The 21,574-nt window shown below is 42.5% G+C and overlaps 1 protein-coding gene across 3 annotated transcripts in view; it reads right to left on the bottom strand.

The window, feature by feature from the left end:
• Positions 1-209: 209 nt before the first annotated feature.
• LOC138526072 (uncharacterized) overlaps positions 210-21,574 on the bottom strand; it is a 139,859-nt gene continuing 118,494 nt past the window's right edge. For all 3 annotated transcript variants that reach the window (XM_069636409.1, XM_069636407.1, XM_069636408.1), the window contains 2 exons: positions 9,319-9,396; positions 210-5,059 (listed from right to left, as the gene is read on the bottom strand). In XM_069636409.1, the coding sequence (XP_069492510.1) occupies positions 4,710-5,059; positions 9,319-9,396 (428 nt within the window). In that variant the 3' untranslated portion in view covers positions 210-4,709. The remainder of the gene's footprint in view (positions 5,060-9,318; positions 9,397-21,574) is intronic.

Genomic DNA, 21,574 nt, shown 5'->3' with positions numbered 1-21,574 from the left:
AGATTTCTAACACACTTTAGATATGGAAAGTCTACTTCTCTGATACTACAAACACTGAAACATTGTTCTTTCTACATAGCCAAAGATAATTGCAAAACCATAGTGATTGTAGGTAGAACATTACCCATTTAACACAATGAGTTTTAGATTTGACACATCAATGTATCCTTATTTAATAAACAAATAAAGTAGGTAGCATCACAAGAGAGTTAAAATAACAATTTATTCACAACTTTATTCACAACACAAAACAATCAATGAGCAATAGCAAGAATGTTTTCAGTGGAAGGATGGCTGCTGAGTGAGCCCCCTAGTCCGGTTGTTCAGCATACTGTACCGATCATGAACCTAACTGCAGAGAAATTACAGTTTGTCCTTGTGGAGCTACAATGAAGGAATGGGTGCCAGTTTAGACTTCATAAGTGGGGTGCTACACCCCTTGGCTCGTTAACGGCTTACCAAGTGGATGGCTCCTGAGAAGGAAAGACACTAATACCGCTTTCGGCTATACTGTTCCAGTCACTCCTGTTTCAACCTCATGCAGATTTTCTCCTGCAGACGTGTTTGGGAGGTGACGCAGTGAGGGTTTCTCCAGTTTCGCAGGTGGGAGTCAATGACACCTAGCTGACGTCTGCTAAAGTGCTTTACTTGGAAGCTGGTAATCAGTGTGGGCAACAGTACCCATACAGTACCCATAGCTTTGCATGCCCTGGAGCAAAGAGGTGCGAAGCGGGTTGCAGAAGCCTAAGAAAGACACTGCATCTGAGCTGACATTCCCTATGTTGACCAAAGAATCTGCTGCCAAGTCTGTGGTTGGCGTGAAGACAAGACTATCTTGGAAGAAGCTGAAAGCCCATCACTGGCAGTTTGTTCACTGAGAGAAGTGTCAGCATGAGTCGCAGACAGGGAGGGCTTTGTACAGCTGTTTCATGTCATGAGACCTTAGTTCATTGGAACCCAGCTTCCCACTGGAACAACAGAAGGAAGGCATACCATGGATACAGATACGCCTTACTGTGTGGGGAATCTTGACTCTTACCTGTACAGTGCAAGCCCAACTGAGATAGATTTCTACTGCTTCAACAACTCAGCATAATGGCAAATAAAAGCATACTGAATGGCTTGCATACTATGTTAGGGACTAAAACTATAGGTGCAACAGAATCAAAAGGGTCCAACAAGGGCCTATTCCGGAGCCCAGCACAGGGGAGGGTTGGCACTTCATCTGTCCAGGCTAATCTGGTCAGCACAGAACCCCAAAAACAGCAACTGTCTACAAAAGAAAGGAGCACCCAGCATTTCCTGATCAGTCTATTCATCAATCTGATCAGTCTGGACATGCTTCCCCGTTCCTAATGGTAGTGATTAAGTTATATTATACGGTGGACAGAGAGAATCAATTGGGTCCAGACATTGCCCAACCAGCAGATATATGGTTTATAGTATCCATTTTATGGATATAATTGGATGGAAGTGTTTTTATGTAGTTTTGTTTGGTTATGGAACATCAAGGCTTTGAGGTATGGGATAGAAGGGGGGGGGGATAATTCATCGATATTTGCATGGAGGACAGAGGACTATAAGAGAGTTGGAGCTGTAGGATGGGATACAGGGAGGCATTAGAATTCAGGAGGAGGGGGTGTGGGAGGGACTGTGGGCAAACAGAATTGTGTATTATTTCTGTTCAATCTACATATGAGCTTTCAATTTTACAAGGTCTTTTTCACTGGCTCAGTTCGGGACATGGAAGATATGGGGAATAATCTTCAGATTGTATCACAGAATGTGAATGGCTTCATTGACACGTGAAAAGGGATCTCTACTGCCACCTAGCATCACAATATTGACATAGTTTGCCTACAAAAATCACACATCCCTCAAGAATGGAAAAAATTATATCTGTCCACCTGAAGTGATGAATGGAACACAAGGCAACAAATGGCAAACAAAGGGATGAATTACTTAATTTTCAATAAAGGCATGAAGGTGATGTCCATGGAAGACAGCCAGCAATATTTGAGGATTGCATAGGTTTCCTTACATAAGGTTAGATTAAAAACACCAGGAGTGAGAGGGTGGGGATATCACCAGCAGATCATTCTCTGTTGCTTCTAATGAAGATTAAAAGGTCAGTTGTGATGAGGGATAAGAGCTCTTGGTTGTCTCACAATACGTTACTTTTGTATCTGAAATTTGTTTCACCTGAAAAGAACCAATTGGAGGCATTCTCAGAAGATTTAATCGGTTTCACCTTCACCACAATTCTTAGGGACACAATTAAAAAAGCATTCTTTAGGAGCGGTCGGACAAGCTGTTATAACGCCTCATCTCGTAAGAGTCTGGCAGAGTAGGAAGATTGCAGAGATTATTGTAGCAGGAGATGCATTATTAAAGACTCTGGGGGAGCTAGCAACAAATTTACCAAATTCCAACAGAATTCACATAAGCACTTAAATCTCCTGCACCAGTGAAGGCTGTCAGTCATGTCTGTATTGGGGCTGAGGTTAATGTAAAGTTGTGGGATAGTTGGGCACCATTTATTTTGCCCTTGGTGAATTAGATTAGGGGAAGACTGCCTATTTCTCGAGGGAAGCAAGCAATACAACATATTTGAAGATTGGCAAGGACAAAAGAAGGGAATACTCCAAGCATCCCATATCTTTGGAAAGTGCCTAAAGCAAAATGTTTGTAAATGCACTTGCCAGAAGGTAGGTGAATGGTTGTTGGCTATATTGCTGTTCCTGATCAGTGCAGGATTATGCTCAGGAGAGATACGGTACACCAGGGATCTACAATCGTCGGCTCTCCAGATGTTTTGAACTACAACTCGCATTAGGCCTAGCTAGCATAGTCATTGGTAATCGGTAATGCGAGTCAGAGTGCAAAACATTTAGAGAGCTGCAGGTTACAGACACCCTCTGCGGTAGACCATATAAATGTTGCCCAATTTGTTATAGGTAACGTGCCCTGTGTGATGTCCCGCCTCTTTGCACCTTTTTGGATGCTAAAAAATCATTTGACAGGTTGACCTGAGACTTCTAATTGGCAGCAAAGGGAAAAATGGATATTGCAGGCTCTTTTCTGGGGCAAATCCCTGGGTATGATTGGGATCTCTCCTCTGAAGTTAGGAGGGTATTATCCATACAGTAGAGGGACATACCAGGGTTGTACCCTACCACAGGAGTTATTTGCTATCCAATGTGTTTAGCTGGACCATGAGTTGTCAAATTGAGCTTGAGAAAATTACAACTTATTTTATGCAGCTGACATTGTTACATAGTCCGAAACCAATTTACAACTGCCTCACATACAAACCTGCCTCAGGACTTCTGTGCGATTCTAGGGGATATTATAAAAGATCCCAAACTGTGTAAGGAATGGGATGAAGGAGGACTCTCCTCTCCCGATTTTAGAATTTGGCAGCATTAGCAAGCTGCTAGCGCTGGCTGATATATGGTCTTGAACATTCCCCCTTTGCATTGCACTATTCTGAAATCGGATTCAGGCCCTCATTGGGAATATAAATTTGCTAACAGTGCATTCTTTAAATGGGCTACATTGCAAACCAATCATTCGCTATAGCCTGGTCTCCGGATAAGACATTCCCGGGACTGCCAAAGTACCACAAGCTCACAATTTTTGTAGGGAAATGACAAAATGCTTGCAGTGTTTTCTGAAAAATCCAGTGGTGGGAAGAAGTCTGACCTTGCAGCATGAGTGAATTTGATAGAATTATTTATTTCGAGTCTACTGCAGTCTACAATCATGTTCTTCAATTACTTTCAATTCAGGCATTTCCTTTGTAAACAAGGTGATGTACCTACTCTTGCAAGGAATGTTCTAGTGTTGTTCGCGCAAGACACTGAGCATAATATCCATTTTGTATTTGTATAATATCTTTAATCTCTAGAATCTGACACAATTATTCTTAAACAGCAGTACATTGAGAATTGTGATGTGGCTACTGTATTAAAACCATCACTTGTCTGCACGCAAAGCATGCTTAGCAGTAAAGCATAAGGTGGACCGGTTTTATGTATTCTTCTGGTGACACAATCCCCCACACCCACTAAGCTTATTAGCTGGAAAATGGAAAAAATGCAATTTTGCACAAGAGGTGAGCAGTTCCACTGCCAACGCCATCCATATATTTGAGTGCCCTCAAATTGTTGCCTTTTGGGAGTGGATTATAACTCATTTGGAAAACAATGTGTGCGTTATGATGGCTATCTCACCAGAGTATCATGCTGGGAATTTACCACAGTTGGGAAGATATGATACTAGTGCCATTCATGATAGCTAGGGGATGGAAGTTGGAAATTCCTCCCTAGGCCGGGCGTCGGAATGGTGAATTCAAATAGTCTTACTCGCCTTGGAAAAAGTAATTTTACTGCCCCTGCAATCTGGAATTTACATGGATTAGTGTAGGGTTCTCTAAGATTTGTATAGCACAAGTACTTTATGCTATTTTGCCTCTTGTACATCCTGAAGCCTAAATGCACCAATATTTCTCCCTTTCTATATTTTGAATTGTGGAGCATTTGCTGTGCTCGTTAGGCTTCAAATGTTCATCAGATATGTTGTGCACAATACATTTTAAGTCCCAAACTCTTCAACAGGCAATAAAAAACATTCAGTTGGCAATTTTGTTTAGAACACAACATCAAAATATGTAAAACATGTAAGGTACTAACCAAAATCTAAAAAATTCAGGAAGCATCAGTAATTTCAAATTTAATGTGTGGGAATTGGTGTAAAACAAAGTCCTCTCCATTAGTAACGTCTGCGGTTGTAGGGTTAGTGGCAATAGGAATATTTTCGGTAATTGAATTCTCATTGTCTCTTTTTTTATCCTGATCAATCATGTGTTCTTTAAAGTCCTTTAAATCTTCTTTCATCTCAAAAACATTATTATTCAGTTCTTCAACACATCCAATCAATGTATTTAATGATTGGTCAATTTTCTCCAGCATCTTATTTTGATTTACTATCGCCTGCACCAACAATTTCATCACTGAATTGCATTGCTCCTTTTTTGGTAGCTCAGAGGTTTGGTCCACTAGGAAAGAGTACAAAATACAATATATTAAACATTTGTAGGTGAACTTACAGTTTAAGTTTAACACTCAGTTTATTTCAAAATAAATCTTTGTACAATATAATATTGTACTCCATCACTGAGAATATAACAGCCAATGCCTGCCCCACAAACCATAAACCTGAGCACTAGACAGGAGCCCACTACACTGATGATGTTACTAGCAGCTGATATAACTGGAGTAGAATAGGTATGACGTTCTTAAAGCGTTCCATCCTTACAGGGTGGAATGATCGGTTTGAAAAAATAAAAATAAAACAAACACATTGAGATGTAAGGAGAAGGGGAATTATCCTCAACTATGGTCACACCGTTGACCGGGATAAAAAGACTAGGCAAACTCTGAAACTTCAGTTTAAAATGTTTTGGGAACCTTAACAGTGCGGGTCAAAATCTGAAGTAGTGTGACTTAGGTGTTAGTGGTGGTTTGGTGGATAGAGCAGAACATTCAGGGACAACTAAATATTTTTAATGGCTTTTCTCCAGACAAACATTCCTCCAAGGTATCTCTTCTCTGAAGAGATTGAGAAGTAAAGTATTGAAAGAGTCTCCGACCACCATGATTGGAATGTGATCTGAAGTTGTCTATGCCAAGAAATGGTTGTTCTATACGTCTATCTTTTTCTTTTCTCTCAAGGATCTAAAAGGTGTGAAGGATGGCATTATGTTTTTGTGTAGTTGGATTTTTATTGATAGAATAAAATGAAATGTTTAAAAAAAGTCTGATGTTCAAGTGGTTGTTTCTCCTTTCTTCCTTCTCTTTCATTGTGATTCGATCTTCTTAGCAGTTGGCCGGTTGTATCTCTCACAAAGCATAACAATCTGCTCCGCATGGTGGTTGATTTCAACCAACGATTCATAATCTCCAGGCCAAGGAATGACGGCCCAGGGGAGAGAGCCTGAGAACTCGTCAAGTCCTGTATGTGGGGCAAGGAAGACTGGCAGGATGAGTGAGTGGTGGGAGGGTGTAGAAGAAGGAAATCGACAAGGAGGGGTCATGTTTAGGACAACAAACGTTTACTCATCCTCAAAAACACCCATCTCTCCCTACATCCAAGGGCTTGCCCTGCCTCAACATAGGAAAATAAAGTGACCCGTCATAATGTCTGTCCAAAATAAATGTGTTCTCTCTCCTCTGTCATAAACTAAGCACTCTAACACTTAAACCAAACGTCTACAACTAAATTGAAGTTCCTTCACCAGGAGAATGACTCAATTTGTCTGATGTCTTGCTTTAGTCTTGCTGTGACAACAGTTCTTTCAATGTCCCTTCAAAACAGGGCCAAGGGAATGACTCCCTTCTCTTGGTTCATTTGCCAAGGTTATCCACAGCGCTCCTTCAGCACTTTTACATAAAGCTTGTATCCGTTCTTTCAACTCTCTCCAGGGAGTAGAAAAGCTTATGACCTTATGTCTTTTCCTTTACGTCTGGACAACAAATATCTTTCCGAGGCTCCTACGTATCTTTGTAAACCCTTTGCAAGTCTACTTGAACAGTGGTGCTGGACTGTGCTTGAGCAGTGGTATTGACTGGACCACTGTGATGAGGGAGAAGTCTCCGGTTCCACTCTACTGGAGCAGTGTTATTGGCTGAGCCACTGTGACAAGGGAGAGGACTAGTATTCCACTCTGCTTGAGCAGTGGTATCGGTTGGGCCACTGCGGTGAGGAAGATGCCTCCTGAGGTACTCTCCTTGACCTGGGCCTCTTCCCAGACCCCACACTTTCTTCTCGCCATTCCGGTTACCTCTAGTGCCTTGGTGACATGGCACAGTTTCATCCTGGAGGCTTTTCTCCTTTTTTACTCTTCCTGTGCAGCTACGCATCAGGCCTGTGGCCTCGGCGTAGTTTCTGGACCATACGGCCCACCTTCAAGTGGGAAAGCCACCACCCAGTAACTTGGCTTCCCTGCCGGCTCTCAGGATGCTCCAGCAACGTCCTGTCCTGCTCTCCGAGGGTCGTGAGTTTTCCCCGGCTGCAGTGTTCCGAGTTTGAACTTCCCAGGCTTTGTTCATGCACTCCTAGCTTTTGCAATGAGATCTCTATTGTCTTTTCTCGCTTTCAACACCTTCTGGGAAAGTCACTTTTTTCACTCTTCATGTCTCCAGTGAGCCACCTCGTTACAGTACTTGGCTGACTTTTCATCTGTGTTCTCCACATGCCTCTCACGTTCTTCTTCGTCTCAGTAGGTCGTAACATTTGTGACAGCTATGGGTATGGGTTTACAATAGCACATGGTTCTACTATTAATGATAGAGGAAAATTGATAATGAGGGTCTGGATTTATGTGCTGTGGTGGTGGTTCCCCAGGCAGATGTCCTCATCCCCAGGAAGGGGAGTCCCTCCCTACATGGTCTACCCATAAATTACCACGCGTAGGGCGACTATTGGGCTGCAGCCTCTCCTCCCCAGCCTCTTAAGAAAGGGCTTCCCCTTGGGGCGAAGTGACAAGACCTGGTGAATCGTCACAGTGGCCAACTACTTTGAGTTTTACTCCAAGCCTCGTGGTTCTTGCTTCCCAGGCCCAACAAACTGCCCGCATTCTCTGTTCTGGGGGTATTTGCTCATGTTATGCGTCCTATTCCTAGCTCGCTCTTGGTGTTCTTTGCTGCCGATTGCATCACCTTCACCAAATTCTCCTATTCTTGTGGATGTATGCCTGTTCGCCACTCTTCCAGTTTCTGGAATAACTGTTTCCTCCAATACCTTCTCCCTTTCTAACAACTTGTTGTATTCTCCTATCCACTCAATATTCGCTTCCTTGCCGTGTTCACACCTTTGGGCACTGCTCTTTTTCCAGTTTCAAATCTCTATCCATTCTCGCTCTGTTTATTCACCCTTCCAGGCACATTCTTCTTTATGATCAATGTTTTCCAGGTCTTTCCTATTTCTCCCTTCACCTACGCTCCTTCTGGGCATCATCAATCTTTTCAATGCTCCTCACCAACTCACAAACGCATCTTACACTACCTTCATCCATCATGACGCCACACCTCTCATCAATAATCTTTCCTGGCTCACTGCTGTTCCTCACACGGTCTGAGAACCAGCAAACCCTTCGATGATTTTCTCCCGTTTACAAACTTTTCTCAAATCTGCACCCATCTGGTCACCACTCTCTCACACTCAGAAGCTCCCTGTTTTATATGTGGCCACTACTCCTGTGCTCCTTCCAAGCAGCTCTGCTTCTATTGGCTTCTCAGTTTGATTTACTGGGTCTGCACGCCAGCTCTGTGGCACCACTATGGCCCAGACTTCCGGACCTCTCCTCCAGCATACTGAGCTCAGCACCTAACCTCTCCTCGAGCCTTCTTCAAACAGCCCCTCTCTCCATCTCCTACTCTAAACAACCCCAATGCCAGACTGAGATTGTGGGATGTTATAGCCCTGTGCTCATTCCTCCTGGGCTGGGCTCCTTGAGAGCGTCTTCACCTTTGTCCTAGAATTGGTGAGGGTGTGGCATTGGTTGCCCCTTCCAGGTTACCCTGAGTTGAATCAGGGGTTATGAGGATGGAACAGGACTATCTGTCTAATCTGTCATTTTGGAATCCACTTCCTCTTTCCATTTGTTGTAATAGACAGTCTACTAAGATCACAGCTCCCCTGCTCCCCCAGCGTTAGCCTGTTCAAATCTCTCAAAAGTCCCTTTATTCCTACTGACTCTGAAGGGAATGCTTGCTCTCTGTGAAATTGCAACTTGTTATTCTCCACCGTGAGAGCTTTGACAACATTAACATAATGAGTTTTAAAAGTATCTTGTGTGCGAGGCAGTTTGTCTATGCATCTGTACAATGGTTTTCTTGCTCATGGACATCGGGTCTTTCTAGTGGGAACTTCAGACACATCAACTTGAAAGGCTCTATAAACGTTACTCCTGTGACTGTCCGTGCCATGTGACAAAATGAGGGTGACCAGGGGATCCTCCACCATAGCAGGCCCAGGACCATCAACAACTAGCATTGAAGGTACCCTATCCCCTTGGTCCATCCCACTGAATGTACTCAGAGCTATGTATGGGGCATTTCTCACAATATTAAACAGTATGTTATTTGTATTTTCATTTTGAACAAGAAATCAATTTAAAGAAACATTTAATAGAAAACAAATTGGCCCCTGAAAAAGAGTGGCATTGAGCAAACTAAAACTGCACAAAGAGCAAAACATTGCTTAAAGATTGATTATGGTTTAGTATGACAAAATGCTACAACAAGGCATACGTACACATTTCAGCATCTTGCTTAGGTACCTCTTCCTTGGATGGGTATTTTGCCTCCAGGTAAGAATTTATGCATTCCATTTCTAAATCAATAAAATAAAATAAAAAAATCTTGTTCAAACACATAACTACGACTAATTGATTATTGCTTTTTCTGCACATGTAGCTAAAATATACAAGGGCATAATATCTCCTCAATTTCCATTTGTTTTTCTTCACTCAATGTTTCTTTGTATTCCTAAATTAAGTTAACAACCTTTATTAAACAGACATTTATACATTTACCAAGAGACATAAGAGCTAGAATACTGAAGCAGATTCTGAGGGAAACAGATCTCAAACAGTGCTGCCTGGCACAGGTAGATTTGCTCGAGGTAGTTTGATCAATCCTGCAAAGTCATCACTAAACCCCAGCCTAATGTCTCCTCCTATGTGGCCAGGGGAAGGCAGCCGCTACCCGATCCCGACCCTGGGGATGGTATCATGAGGGAGGATCACATGGGAAGAGATGCCTGTCAGGAGGAAGTGGCGACTCTGTTGGGAGAGACGCAGTAATCGTCCTCGGCTGTGGATGAGATTCCCCAAATGCCTAAATATCTAATGGCCTGCCGTCACTGTGTGGTTCCCACTCCCAGGGCTACCCAAAGTTCAGAACATGAAGACCCTTTGTACAAACATGAAAATGGTATAATGAGGGATCAGAAAGCTAATATTACAACTTTGAGCGTTTGGGATTCTGCTTTATATCAAAAATAAAATATTTAAATCCAAGGGTAAAATACTAACTTGTTTAATAATCATCCCTAAGTCTGAACACTAAATTACCCAATCGGATTGGGTCAACTAATAATAAAACAAACAAGAAAATGATAGACTCCAAGTCCCATAATACTGAGAAGAGGAAAAGTGGCTCAGAATTAAGGAAGTATTATGAGCGGTTTAGTTGCTGGAATACGAAACACTGGAGCAGGACCTTTAAAAACCTAAAGGACTTTCAGGTGCGAGAGCAGCAGCAGGAGGAAGCAGAAGCGGAGGGTGTTGTTGTGGCAGCAGCAGGACGCTGTGTAGGTGCTGGAGTGGATTCTGGGGAGAAGTGGTCATGCAGAGAGAGCGCAGGGGTGCTAAAGCAATCCATGCTGTGTGGGAGAGGAGCTCCCAACATGCTGTGAACTGCCCCGGTATTTAATTTTAATTTATACTGGAGAGTGAACGGAGCTGAGAGCGCTTCATGGAAGGCCAGTGCGCACAGCGACAGACCAAACTGAGCTGGCAGAAGCATAAATCGTCCTGAAAAGACCTGCAGCAACACCAGCGAGTCAGAAGGAGACACCACGGCATACCAGTGGGTTTACCTAAAGCAGGTGACCCCGGAGCGCTCCGAAGGAGACCGCTAGGCGAGAATGCCTATTTTGAATGCCGAACAATTGAACTGATGCAAACTGGGCGCAACTCCCCTAATGAGGGATTCCAAATAGGGGTCCAGTGTAACCCGCATTGCCAAAGCCAGAGGATATTGGAATTCAGACAAATTGGGCGCAACTCTCCTAATCAGGAATGCAAATTAGGAGTCTATTGTAACCACATTGTCAAGTCAGTAGAAGAGTGATACAAAGACAAACTGGGTACAAATCTCCCAGGTCAACTGGAAGATAATTATACCCCTCATTGTCGGTAGTAAACAGTGTGCACAACCAGAAAACAAAGGCAGCAGGAGCAAAGCCTTGCTCATAGGAGAAACCAAGGGGGAGAGAACGGTCACCTGCATTGCCTAAAGCCAAAAGGCAAACAAGAGAACAATTATCCTGTTGTGGAATATGAATTTGGGAAGAAATGTAACACCTTTTGTTAAGAGTCAAAAGACTATCCAGAGAAGCAGTTGGTGGGTGAGATCTCCTCATTTATGATTCCAGTGTGGGGAGTTTGCAACACGCCTTACCACAGAGTACAAATTGTAGCAGTAGGAGTTATATCCTGGCAGGTAAGTAAACCAGGAAAAGGACCAATTGTAGTTAGTCCTGGCATGAGAGTATACCAGGAAAAAGAAGATGATTTAAAGTACTGTGATTGTGGTTAAAGGTTGTGGTGGAAAATAAGTGTTATTCCATCAAATAGTCTTGTTGAGCTTGAACTGTGGCATTTAAAAAGACTGTTGAACCATCATGACTAAAGTATTTTCTTTTGAAGAAGTAGTATGATGTGCTAACCAAGAATGCAGTGACCGCGCATCTTTGTTTAGAAGCCCACCTGGCCCTCCAGGTTACTCAACCAGAGCCCTTAATCAAGAGCTTTTCCACAACGCCACTTAGGTAAACCACAAACGCCTTGATAAAGACCCCTGTTGGACCAAAACACCTGGCAGCTTAAAGTGTATAAATAAATCACTGTTCTACTCACAAACAAGTGACAACATTTCTCATTCATTGCATCAAAATGTAAGCTAAATCTAGCAACTATATTATCAGGGATCCAGCGCCAAGGTGACACTGGCTCTTAACGAAAGCCACTGTGCTAACAAGTGCCTGACTTTTTTTTAGAAAAAGAACACTTGCATTTGATTGACGAATATGTGTTTGGTGGAAAAGACTTAAGCAGGAGGATGTGTGAATAATTAACAATGGCTTGGATTTATAAACAAGCCTTTGGAAGAGCAATATTCAATTTCCAAGTGAAAGGATATATTGAATGAAAAAGACTTTATATGCTACACTGCATGGAACTTTGCTATAACCCAGAACGTTCTTGAAAGTTAACTTAGTTCCAGATATTCCTCAATTGATCCAGGGGAAGGGGATCCAACCCTGGTCACAAGGATTACTATTTATGATTTTTGAGTCTGACTTGATATGTTGTTTTGAGAAATTTAAAACAGCCAAACAGCCCCTGTATATTTTTGTTGTGTGCAATAGTGTGAGGGTCATATACTTTTTGGACATTAGGTTATTTTTCTTTAGCCTTAGTTTGTTAGGCAGGGACATCCTTGTTAGGTTAGGCAAAGATAGGCATTTGTATCACCCTTTTTATTTAATAAAAATGGCAACTTTTGACAAAACTATACCTTTGTGTCCGTCTTACATTTCTGACCCCTCACAGTGAACACACCACTAGTGAGTTGGTCCCTCTTATTATACCTCAGGCAAGCACTGTATCATAGGCAATATGTATTGGCCCGACTTTCTTACAGAAAATGTGTGTAGGGCATGTATCATGATCGCCCCCACATCCGTAGGTGGCCAAATGTTAGATTGTTGAGCCAACATGATTTTATTATAATTGGACAACGTGCTGAACCATTACATGTAATAGACCATAAACAAAATTCTTCCGTGAGGACTTGCATTTATCAGGAAATTATTAGCATGTTCTCGATTTTGGGACTTGTGTTCTGATTGTTTCATAATAACTGAATGAATCTCGTCATTCAATTGTGTTTTCATTCATGAAGCGTATGCACTTTGTATTGTCGCTCCACTGCTTATTCATTTTATCCTAATTGTTTTATTTTCTAATCATGGTATTTACGACTTAAGCATCTATGTATGCTTTTGTGATAATGTTGCTAAAATAAAGTATGGTTAGGATTACGACATTTACCAACCTTTCCCCATCCTGTTTTCATAGATCTTTATCACAAAATAACATACACAGTATGAGCACTTAATTGTTTGTCACACAAAACCATACAATGGAACCTCCAATCAGACACTTTTTCACCATTCAAGCTTTTGGTGGGCAGACAATCATTGCTGGTCATCGCATCCAAACTTTGACAATCATTTACGTGGGCAAACTCGGAGCAAGTAGATTGCAGAAGTTGCAAACATCCTATGCAGACACAGGACCACCCACTTGAACCTGTATGAGCATCTTCACAGGCTAGACGGACAACCTGAAACCAAGCAAAGCACTTTTTAAACTGGAATGCCTTTCCTGTGGTTTGACTTCTCTTTTTTAAATCCCAACAGATACCTAGAATGATATGAATCTTAGGCTTACAACTACTCTGCTTTGCAGCATATGGTACACTACTACAAGTAGCCCTCTAATTATCAATGATGTTATCTGTAGGACACTAATTGATCAACTGCAATATCAGTCTTTTGGAGATCGCACAAAACGCAGGACAAGCATCCAAAATGTATTGTGTTTGTATTTGGCGTAGTTATATAGTGCACAAAACCAAAAAGCTGAGCGCATCAACCTATCGAAAATACAAAGAAGTAAGAACTGTTGTGATGGAAAATGAGGAGAAAGACACAAAATAAAAGATCCACAAAACAGGAAAGTGTTCAGTTTTCGTCTAACTGAAGGAGGAGTTCGTCAATAGATTGCACTTCCAGTGGAATGGACTTGCAAAGATTTCCTGCCTTTACTTAGAAGGAGCACCCTAGGGTGCGTGAAGGATTAAAGCGAGGGATGTTAGTCAGAAGTTTATTTGCAAACTGTAAGGAATTATATGGATAATATAACTTGGGCCGAGGTTTTAAGTAAAGTGGTGATTTACCATGAACAGATTTGTGTACGAGTGTTAAGTCTTAATTTAACTCTAGAATGAAAAGGGAGACAATGTAAACTACATAGAGTTGCAGAGATGTGGGGACTGCAAGGGGTAATATACAATTCTAGAAGATAAATTATTAACTGGAGAATATAAGATATGAACTAAGGGGCTCCATGGAATGGAGAATTGCAATAATCAATCCCACAGCTAACAATGGCATGCATGATTCTCAGATGATCTTGAGCCAGGAAAAGTTTAAATCGACCATAGAAGAATAAGGTGGTATGCAGAGTTGCTGACAATCTGATTTGCATATCTTATGTGAACTTGATAAGGACTGACAATGGGAAGCTATGGTGAAGAGCTTGATGCTAGTTAAATTGAGAAAGCAATAAAGTGGAGGAAGCCCTTATTTATATATTTTTATGACAAGCTCATAGATCTGGATGATAAACCCTTGTATAACGCCCCTCTCTTTGAATCCCCCTGACCTCACTGAGCCAAGAAGTAGGTTTGTTTTACAAATTAAAAGATTTATTTTACAATTTAAACAATATATATATAACACTTTAATAATAAATAAATTAATATTTGATAGCACACTTATGAACATGACAGTGATCAACAATGGGTAATATTACACTAGCACACTTTTTTAATTACTTATGAGTTGGCGTAGAGAGGATAAAGTAGCTGAGAATGCTTTTATGGGTTCAAGTAAATGCAATGATGGAAAAGAATGCAGCACAGAAATCCACAAGAGATAATATGATCACTTTTTCTTTTAACAATTCACTCCCCCCCCCTATGCAATATAAGGAGATGGAAGGGGAGCACACAATTTTCAAGAATACAATCAAATGCAATACCAATTCAGTTCCCCCCTGGCAAGCTTAGAACAATAGGGATGATTTTAAAACACAGGCAAAAATACTTTAAATGTGACCAAACTGAGGAAAAAAAAAATACTTTAAATGTTATTTGCAAAGAAGTGAAATATGCTAAAAATGATTTTAATTCCCTATAGGAGATTCAGGGTAGGTGATAGCTACTTGAGATTGGTTGAGGTCAACACTATCAGTGATTCATGAGGGATTATCAGGTTGAAAACGGATTTCAGCAGTTGCAAGCAAAAGACAGCGATTTTGACAGGTGGAGAAATTTGATTCAAATTGCAATTCGCGGCACTTTTTCCGAGTGCGTCGAGCGCGATTACAGAAAAACTATAAGAAGTAGAAAGTAGGGCTTGTTGGAAAGCCGGTTCAAAAGATACGGAAGATTTTGTGGAGGTAGATTTTCAGAAATTAAATAATGATTCAGAATGGAAAATGACACTTTCACAGGTTTGAAATCAGAGAATGAACACACGATTTCTATGATGCAGTTCTAAATCGGTGGAAATGGTTTGAATTAGATTATTTTAGACTAAGAGATTGGTTTTGCACAGTTCTGGCTGAGTACTCACACTATAAATTTGAAATAGGCCGTCAAGGTCTGGTCAGGTTTGGGCTTCACTCGCCACGGACGGCCTCTGGTACTGGTTCTGCTCACAGCAATCTGGTCTGGGTCTGCTATCAGCACTGCACAGCGGTCTGGTCTGGTCACTGGTTCTGGCAAAAGTTCTTGGCACTGCACAGCGGTCTGGTCTGGGTCTCTCTGGATACAGCACTACTTTATGGGTTCTGGCACAGGGTACTAGCCAGAATCAAACAGCACAGCCTGACTGTTGAAGAGTTAATTAGGTTGCAAAAGATTTTGAGGCCTGCTGAAAAGGATTCAGCTTGTGGATCAGGCCTCTCTGCTACAAAGTTCTGGAATCTGGAGTCTCGTTTTCTAAGTTCTGGTCTCTGGATCTGTCCGAATTTGAAGTCTGGAGTCTCCCGGCAAAGCGCTTCACAAGAAATCAGTTTGAAGTGAGAAGTGAATGTCTCTACCTGGGTCTCAGTGGTCCTTTTCATGTCTTTTGAAAGTGAGTGGGAAGGCTGACTTTCTATGCCCAACCCTCTGAGGATCCTGACAGGTTAGAGGATTTTCTGTGCTCTCACTGGAGAACAGAGTTGTGAGTCATCCGGTGTCATTTTTTATGGCATACAAAAAAGAACACTCCCCTTGTCACTTTGCACAAAAATCTATTTTTGATCCAAATGCGTATTTATCTATGTACAATTTTTCTAATATTATATGTCCAGTTAACATATTTTCTGTAGCACCAAACCATCCGATCCCTGTCTTTGTAAGATGTTGTGTCCACTTCTGACAGAATTCTGCCCTTTTCATCCAGAACACAACCTCTAAACTTTGCCAGAATTTACACAAATGTGCGCAAGGAATATGGGCATCAGATGATGAAGTGTCAGATTTTTAACATACAGACACTTGGAGTAACACCCTATTTTCCGCTACTACTCCCCAGAACATACCACAGAGTCCTAACACCTCTTAAAATGTGCACAGGAAAATCACAGGAATTATGATATTATTTACATAATTTTGACACTTCCGTACTATGAATTATCCATCTTTTTAAAATTATGCTCTGGACCAGATGGGTGTGGTTTAGCTTCCAAAGCACATGGGGGAATTTCTGTCTGTCCCCGCCTCCAGCTCAGGTGGCTCCCAGAGGCAGTGCCCCTTCCATTTCCTTCCAAGAGGAAGCCATTTACGATCCCTGATTTAGCATTTGCCTGAGCCAAGGAAAGTTCATTGTTCTGTTTTCCTGCAGCCCCAGGTACCCCTCCCCTAATTCAATCAGAGAGGGATAATCTACTTTTGGTGGGGCAGGAGAAGACAGGCCAGGCCTGGGAATGCAGTTGCTGGGCAAGTTTCAACTCCTGTCAGGGGTAGTTGCCGGGCAGAAATCAATCTCTTCAAGCCAGGCTTCAGCTATATGTCACTTTTGTTCCCATTTTTCTTCATTCAAATTAAACTTACAATTTTGACACATGCAGCTAGAACGCTGATTCTAAGTTCAAAACTATGACATTTAAACAGTTGCAACCTATGTGACACTCCAAAGTAAATCACTCATTTATTTTAAACATTTCGATTTTAGTGGCTTTAAGTCCAATTTCACTTAAGCTGCTGACATCCACAGATCAACCAGTTTTGTTATGAACATTATTTTAGGCTCTTCATCTTTCCAGATTTTGTATGCACACAAGACTTCATTCTGCCAGATGTCTGCTGGTGTTCAGTAAGATTTTTGAATATCTTACGATGTTTGAAATAGGCATTTTGAGCTTTCATTCAGAGAAACAAAGATGATTTCAAAGCGCTTTTTGAGCCAACAGGCACTGTTGTTTTTCCTTTGGCACCACGTTTCACTCATGGCGCTTCTGGCCCATCACGCTCGCACTGGTGGGTAGCAGGTCAGACGACCATTTTGGTGTGTGCAAAAACTGCGCGGTTTTCCTGGATTCTGGCACAAATGTGGGCTTTTCGGCCATCTTGGATTTTCTAAGCACGCGGCACCAAATGTTGTAGCATAATGATTGAAACGTGGGTCAAGACACCTGACAATCCATAACTGCTGACATTTATTTTGGCATTTAAATAGCGCTACAAACCCTCAGGTATCTGAGCGCTGCTTATTATTACGCAAGGTGTGTGGTGCTCATTTATCGACCTCGGAAGGATGAAAGGCTGAGATTGGCCCCGCCGGGATTTGAACCTGCATTTGCAAGCTCTGCACAGATGTCAAAGTGAGCGCTCTACTCGCTGTGCAACTTGACCGGAATTAATTGCTCTTGGCCATGTTCCATATGATCATTTTTTTCGCTTGTCTGCGACATTACTTAAGGGTACCGCCTACATGCATGAAAGGCTCCTACTCAGCTTACTAGGGGTGTTCAAGGATGCATTTTAAGAAGTTTGCTTCAGGTGCTGTTTTGCTACAGTTCTCTCGGCAGTAGAGGTTAGAGTTAGCAGCCCGGAAGACAGTGGCTGACACCAACAAGGTGACCTTAGAGTTGTTCGGAAGAAGACAGACTGGTTCAAATATATCAGAGTCATATTCAAATTACTGCGAGCGTATTGGTTCACTCCAGCATGTAATAATCTGTATTTATCCATCTGCGTTAGCCTCGGGCCATACAGACCCATCCCTGATTAGAAACAAGACACACAAAATTAATGGTGGCTTGCCTGTGCTACAGTTAGCCGGATGAACGATTAAAGACACGGCAGAAAATGGTAGACCGCGAGAGGTAGCATCTGGAAGAAGTTAGATGCCCCTCATGAAAGTTATCGCTTTTATTGTGTTTTCAACCAAATTAAAAAGGCAGTCACATTGGAGCCACTGCATTCTTGATACTCTTTTTGATCATGCGCAGGTTTGGTTTTGCTATGGAGCAAAAGCTTTGCGACTTAAGCACAAAGCTTTAGACCGGTTGTTGCAGTGTCCATTATTGGCACAGATCAACTGTGCCAAGCATCATGACAATGTTGTAAAATGCCTCTGTGTACTGTTGGTAAAATGGCATTGACTGCGAGTTACCCAAGTTAAATTGTATAACTTTCTACCCTAGTGTTCCCAAAAAGTGTGCTTTAAAATACACCATTTGAACATATTATTTAAAAAGAATTCTCTGGGATGGACCCCAGTGAAATCCCCACTATATTATTTTGGGATCCGTCGCTACTCTCAGTCACTCATGCTAATTTAAGGAAATGTTTAGGACCACCCACTGAAAATATTCTCCAACAGTGACTGTGAATCATTTAGAATCTTCATGCCTCCCACAACCCATGGCACCAAAAACTGCCAATGTTGAACAACATAGTTTGGGGCACATTTTGACTGCCCTGGGAATTTATATTTAACACAGGCTACATAGTTTGGTGATTTGCTAATACATTGTGACTTGATCTGTGCTGTTGGCCCTGCACGGACTGTCGTAAGGATCAATGGCGTATCCAGTGCTAGCTAGTGGGACTGAAGCCCTCGAAGTTGCAGGCAGAAGGCTGCACTCTGCAATGAGGCTCTGCCCGGGAGGTCATTGGAAAAGTGGTGCTACAGCAAAAGCCTGCCACTTCACTAACCTGCAAGAGCACAGAGTGCTTAAATAACCATTTACAAGCAGCAGCAACACAAGTACAGAGGCAGAGGATAGGGCCTGTCCATATAAAACAATGCACATATAATATAGCCCCAATGATGAAGCCACCCATCTGCTCACATTCTATCTAGATGGATTGCACCCAGTGGAGTAACTTTGCTGAAAATATTGGGGGGGACATGTCATCTGAAGAAAAGGTGGCCCCAGCCAAATGAATGGGGACAAAATGGTGTGCCATGAAAGTTGGGGGGGGGGACAAACACCCCCGCCCTCCCTAAAATTACACCCATGTTTGCACCTCCCAATGAGTAAGATCTCTCTGTGAAGTAAAATATCCACAACTTTGGGGTATAAGATGTATGTAATGGGCCAAAGAAATGCCTCTTGGTCTCAGAGACAGAGTGTGAGAAAGAGTGCAAGTCAGGGAGAGGATGTCTGCCTGTGCGTACGTGTGCGCAAACACGCATCTGCCTACCTACTGCATCGATCTTTGTGTAACCTGCAGACCACAAATCCATTTCCTGGTAAGATTCTGATACAGGATTACGTGCTATGCTGGGGCAAGTAGCCACCTCGCATTGAGAATACTTCCAGCACAGGCAACCTCTCAAAACCAACACCTATAATGCTTCACTTTTATTCCTCAATTGCTCTCTGGTCATTTGGGAGACAGATTATGTATGCTGAGGGTTACTGAGCACAACAAAATAGGTACTGGTTGGAAGGTTCTACCAATATTTAAAAAAAAACCTCCCTTGACCCCAACATTCCCACTAATTACTGCCCCATAACAACCGTTCCATTTGTTCTAAAAATTTTAGACAGAGTTGCCTACCCCCAAATTTAGAAGTACCTGGATGACAGCAACATTCTGGGCCTCAGGCAATCTGGCTTCTGCCCGAGACACCGGACAGAAACAGCCCTTTTAGATTTAAAAGTCCAAATGGACGACACGAAAGATAAAGGGAAGCTCACCCTGTTCCTCCTATTGGATTTCTTGGTTGCCTTTGACTTGGTGGACCATAGTATCCTATGCAACCACCTCAGCACAGCCGCACAATTCTCACCCAATGTCACCCTATGGATAAAGTCCTTCCTCTCTGACAGAACGATGAGGATCTTTTCACCTAAGGCAGAGGCACCAACCACTCAGTCACCTGTGGATTAGCTCAAGGCTCATGCGTGTCTCCAACTAACATATTTACAAAGCCCCTGTTCGACCGTCTTGATGGCATGGGCGTCACCTACACGAACTATGCAGATGACACCCAGGTCCTCATAACTATCACAGGTGACCATGCCGCTGACACCTTTACACTCAACGCCATTTATCATACCATACAGGCATGGATGGCACACCAAGGGTTATGCCTCAACGACGACAAGACCGAGCTGCTCCTCATAGGATCTCAATTTAGGCTTGCCAAACTCAGCACTGCATTTCAATCCTTTAACATCGATGGCAACAATATCACAGTTTCCAACCAGGTAAAAACATTGGAGTTCTACTTAGACTCCTCCCTCACCATAGCGAAACAAGTGAACGCCACCGCCCCAGCCACCACATATACATGCAAACTCATCAACTCCTGCAGACCTTTTCTTTCTCCCGACAGCTGCATCACGCTGGCCAGAGTCCTGGTCCTTACCCGGTTAGACTACTGCAACACCTTATACATCGGCACCTCGGCTTACAACATACATAAACTCCAGATGCTTCAAAACAACGCCATCAGAGCAGCGTTGAACATTCCCAGATCAGCACACATTTCAGCAACTAGACCGACACTTCACTGGCTACTCATCCAAGAACGGATTTGGTTTAAAACACTCACGCCGACTCACAAATGTATTCACCGGGTAGCCCCGGCCTACCTGGCAGACAATTTCCAAACCTCAGTCCACCAGACCCACAAGAGCAGCCTACAAGCACCGCTTTGTCACCCCTAAATTCAAGCTTCAGAAAGCAGTGAGCAGCAGCTTCCCCACAATGGCCAGAAAACTGTGGAACGCCCTACCAATCCATCTTAGAGCCCAGGAATCCTTCTGGATTTTCCGTAAGCAGCTCAAAACTCACCCTTTCTCACATAAACTGCGCGTCTGAAGTACATACTGTTCCAATACATGTACCTGATCCAACCTGTACTTATCGGTATATTACATACTTGTATATTATAGAATGTGAAACTTTATAAAAATGCAAACATTGTATAATTGTAAATATGTCTGTACCCCTGTAACCTATGCAACAAATGTAAGATTTTTTATGAAAGTACGCCCAGATGCCCGTGGGCTTGGCGCACTATATAAGCAACAAAAATAAAGATTTAGAATCAATCTTATCCTCTGGCATTGCTCTGGGCAACCCTCCAGACCATCGTTCTTCACTTGCAAGCCATTACACAAGGGGAAAGACCATATGCAAATCAGGCTTTGGTCCCATCCCTAGCAACCCCAAACATGGTTTGGCCTTGTTGGGCCTCATCAGTGAGGAATAGCTTGGGTACGCCCAGAGGTGGGTCCCGTGCCTGCTGGACCTAGAGACCCAAGCTATTGCTCACTGATGAGGCCCAACTAGGCAAAAACATGTTTTGGCGATGCTTGTGGTCTCTTGCAGAAGGGATGCGACCAAGCAGTTTGGGCTTAACTGTCTCTTTTGGGGTGGGACCAAGGCTGATTTGCATATGGTCTTTCCCCTTCTTGTAA

The sequence above is a fragment of the Ambystoma mexicanum genome, chromosome 7p, assembly GCF_040938575.1.
Source record: "Ambystoma mexicanum isolate Mex_15411 chromosome 7p, UKY_AmexF1_1, whole genome shotgun sequence".
Lineage (NCBI taxonomy): Eukaryota > Metazoa > Chordata > Amphibia > Caudata > Ambystomatidae > Ambystoma > Ambystoma mexicanum.
Note: the sequence above shows the minus strand (reverse complement) of the source record. Positions and strands in the feature narration are given on the sequence as shown.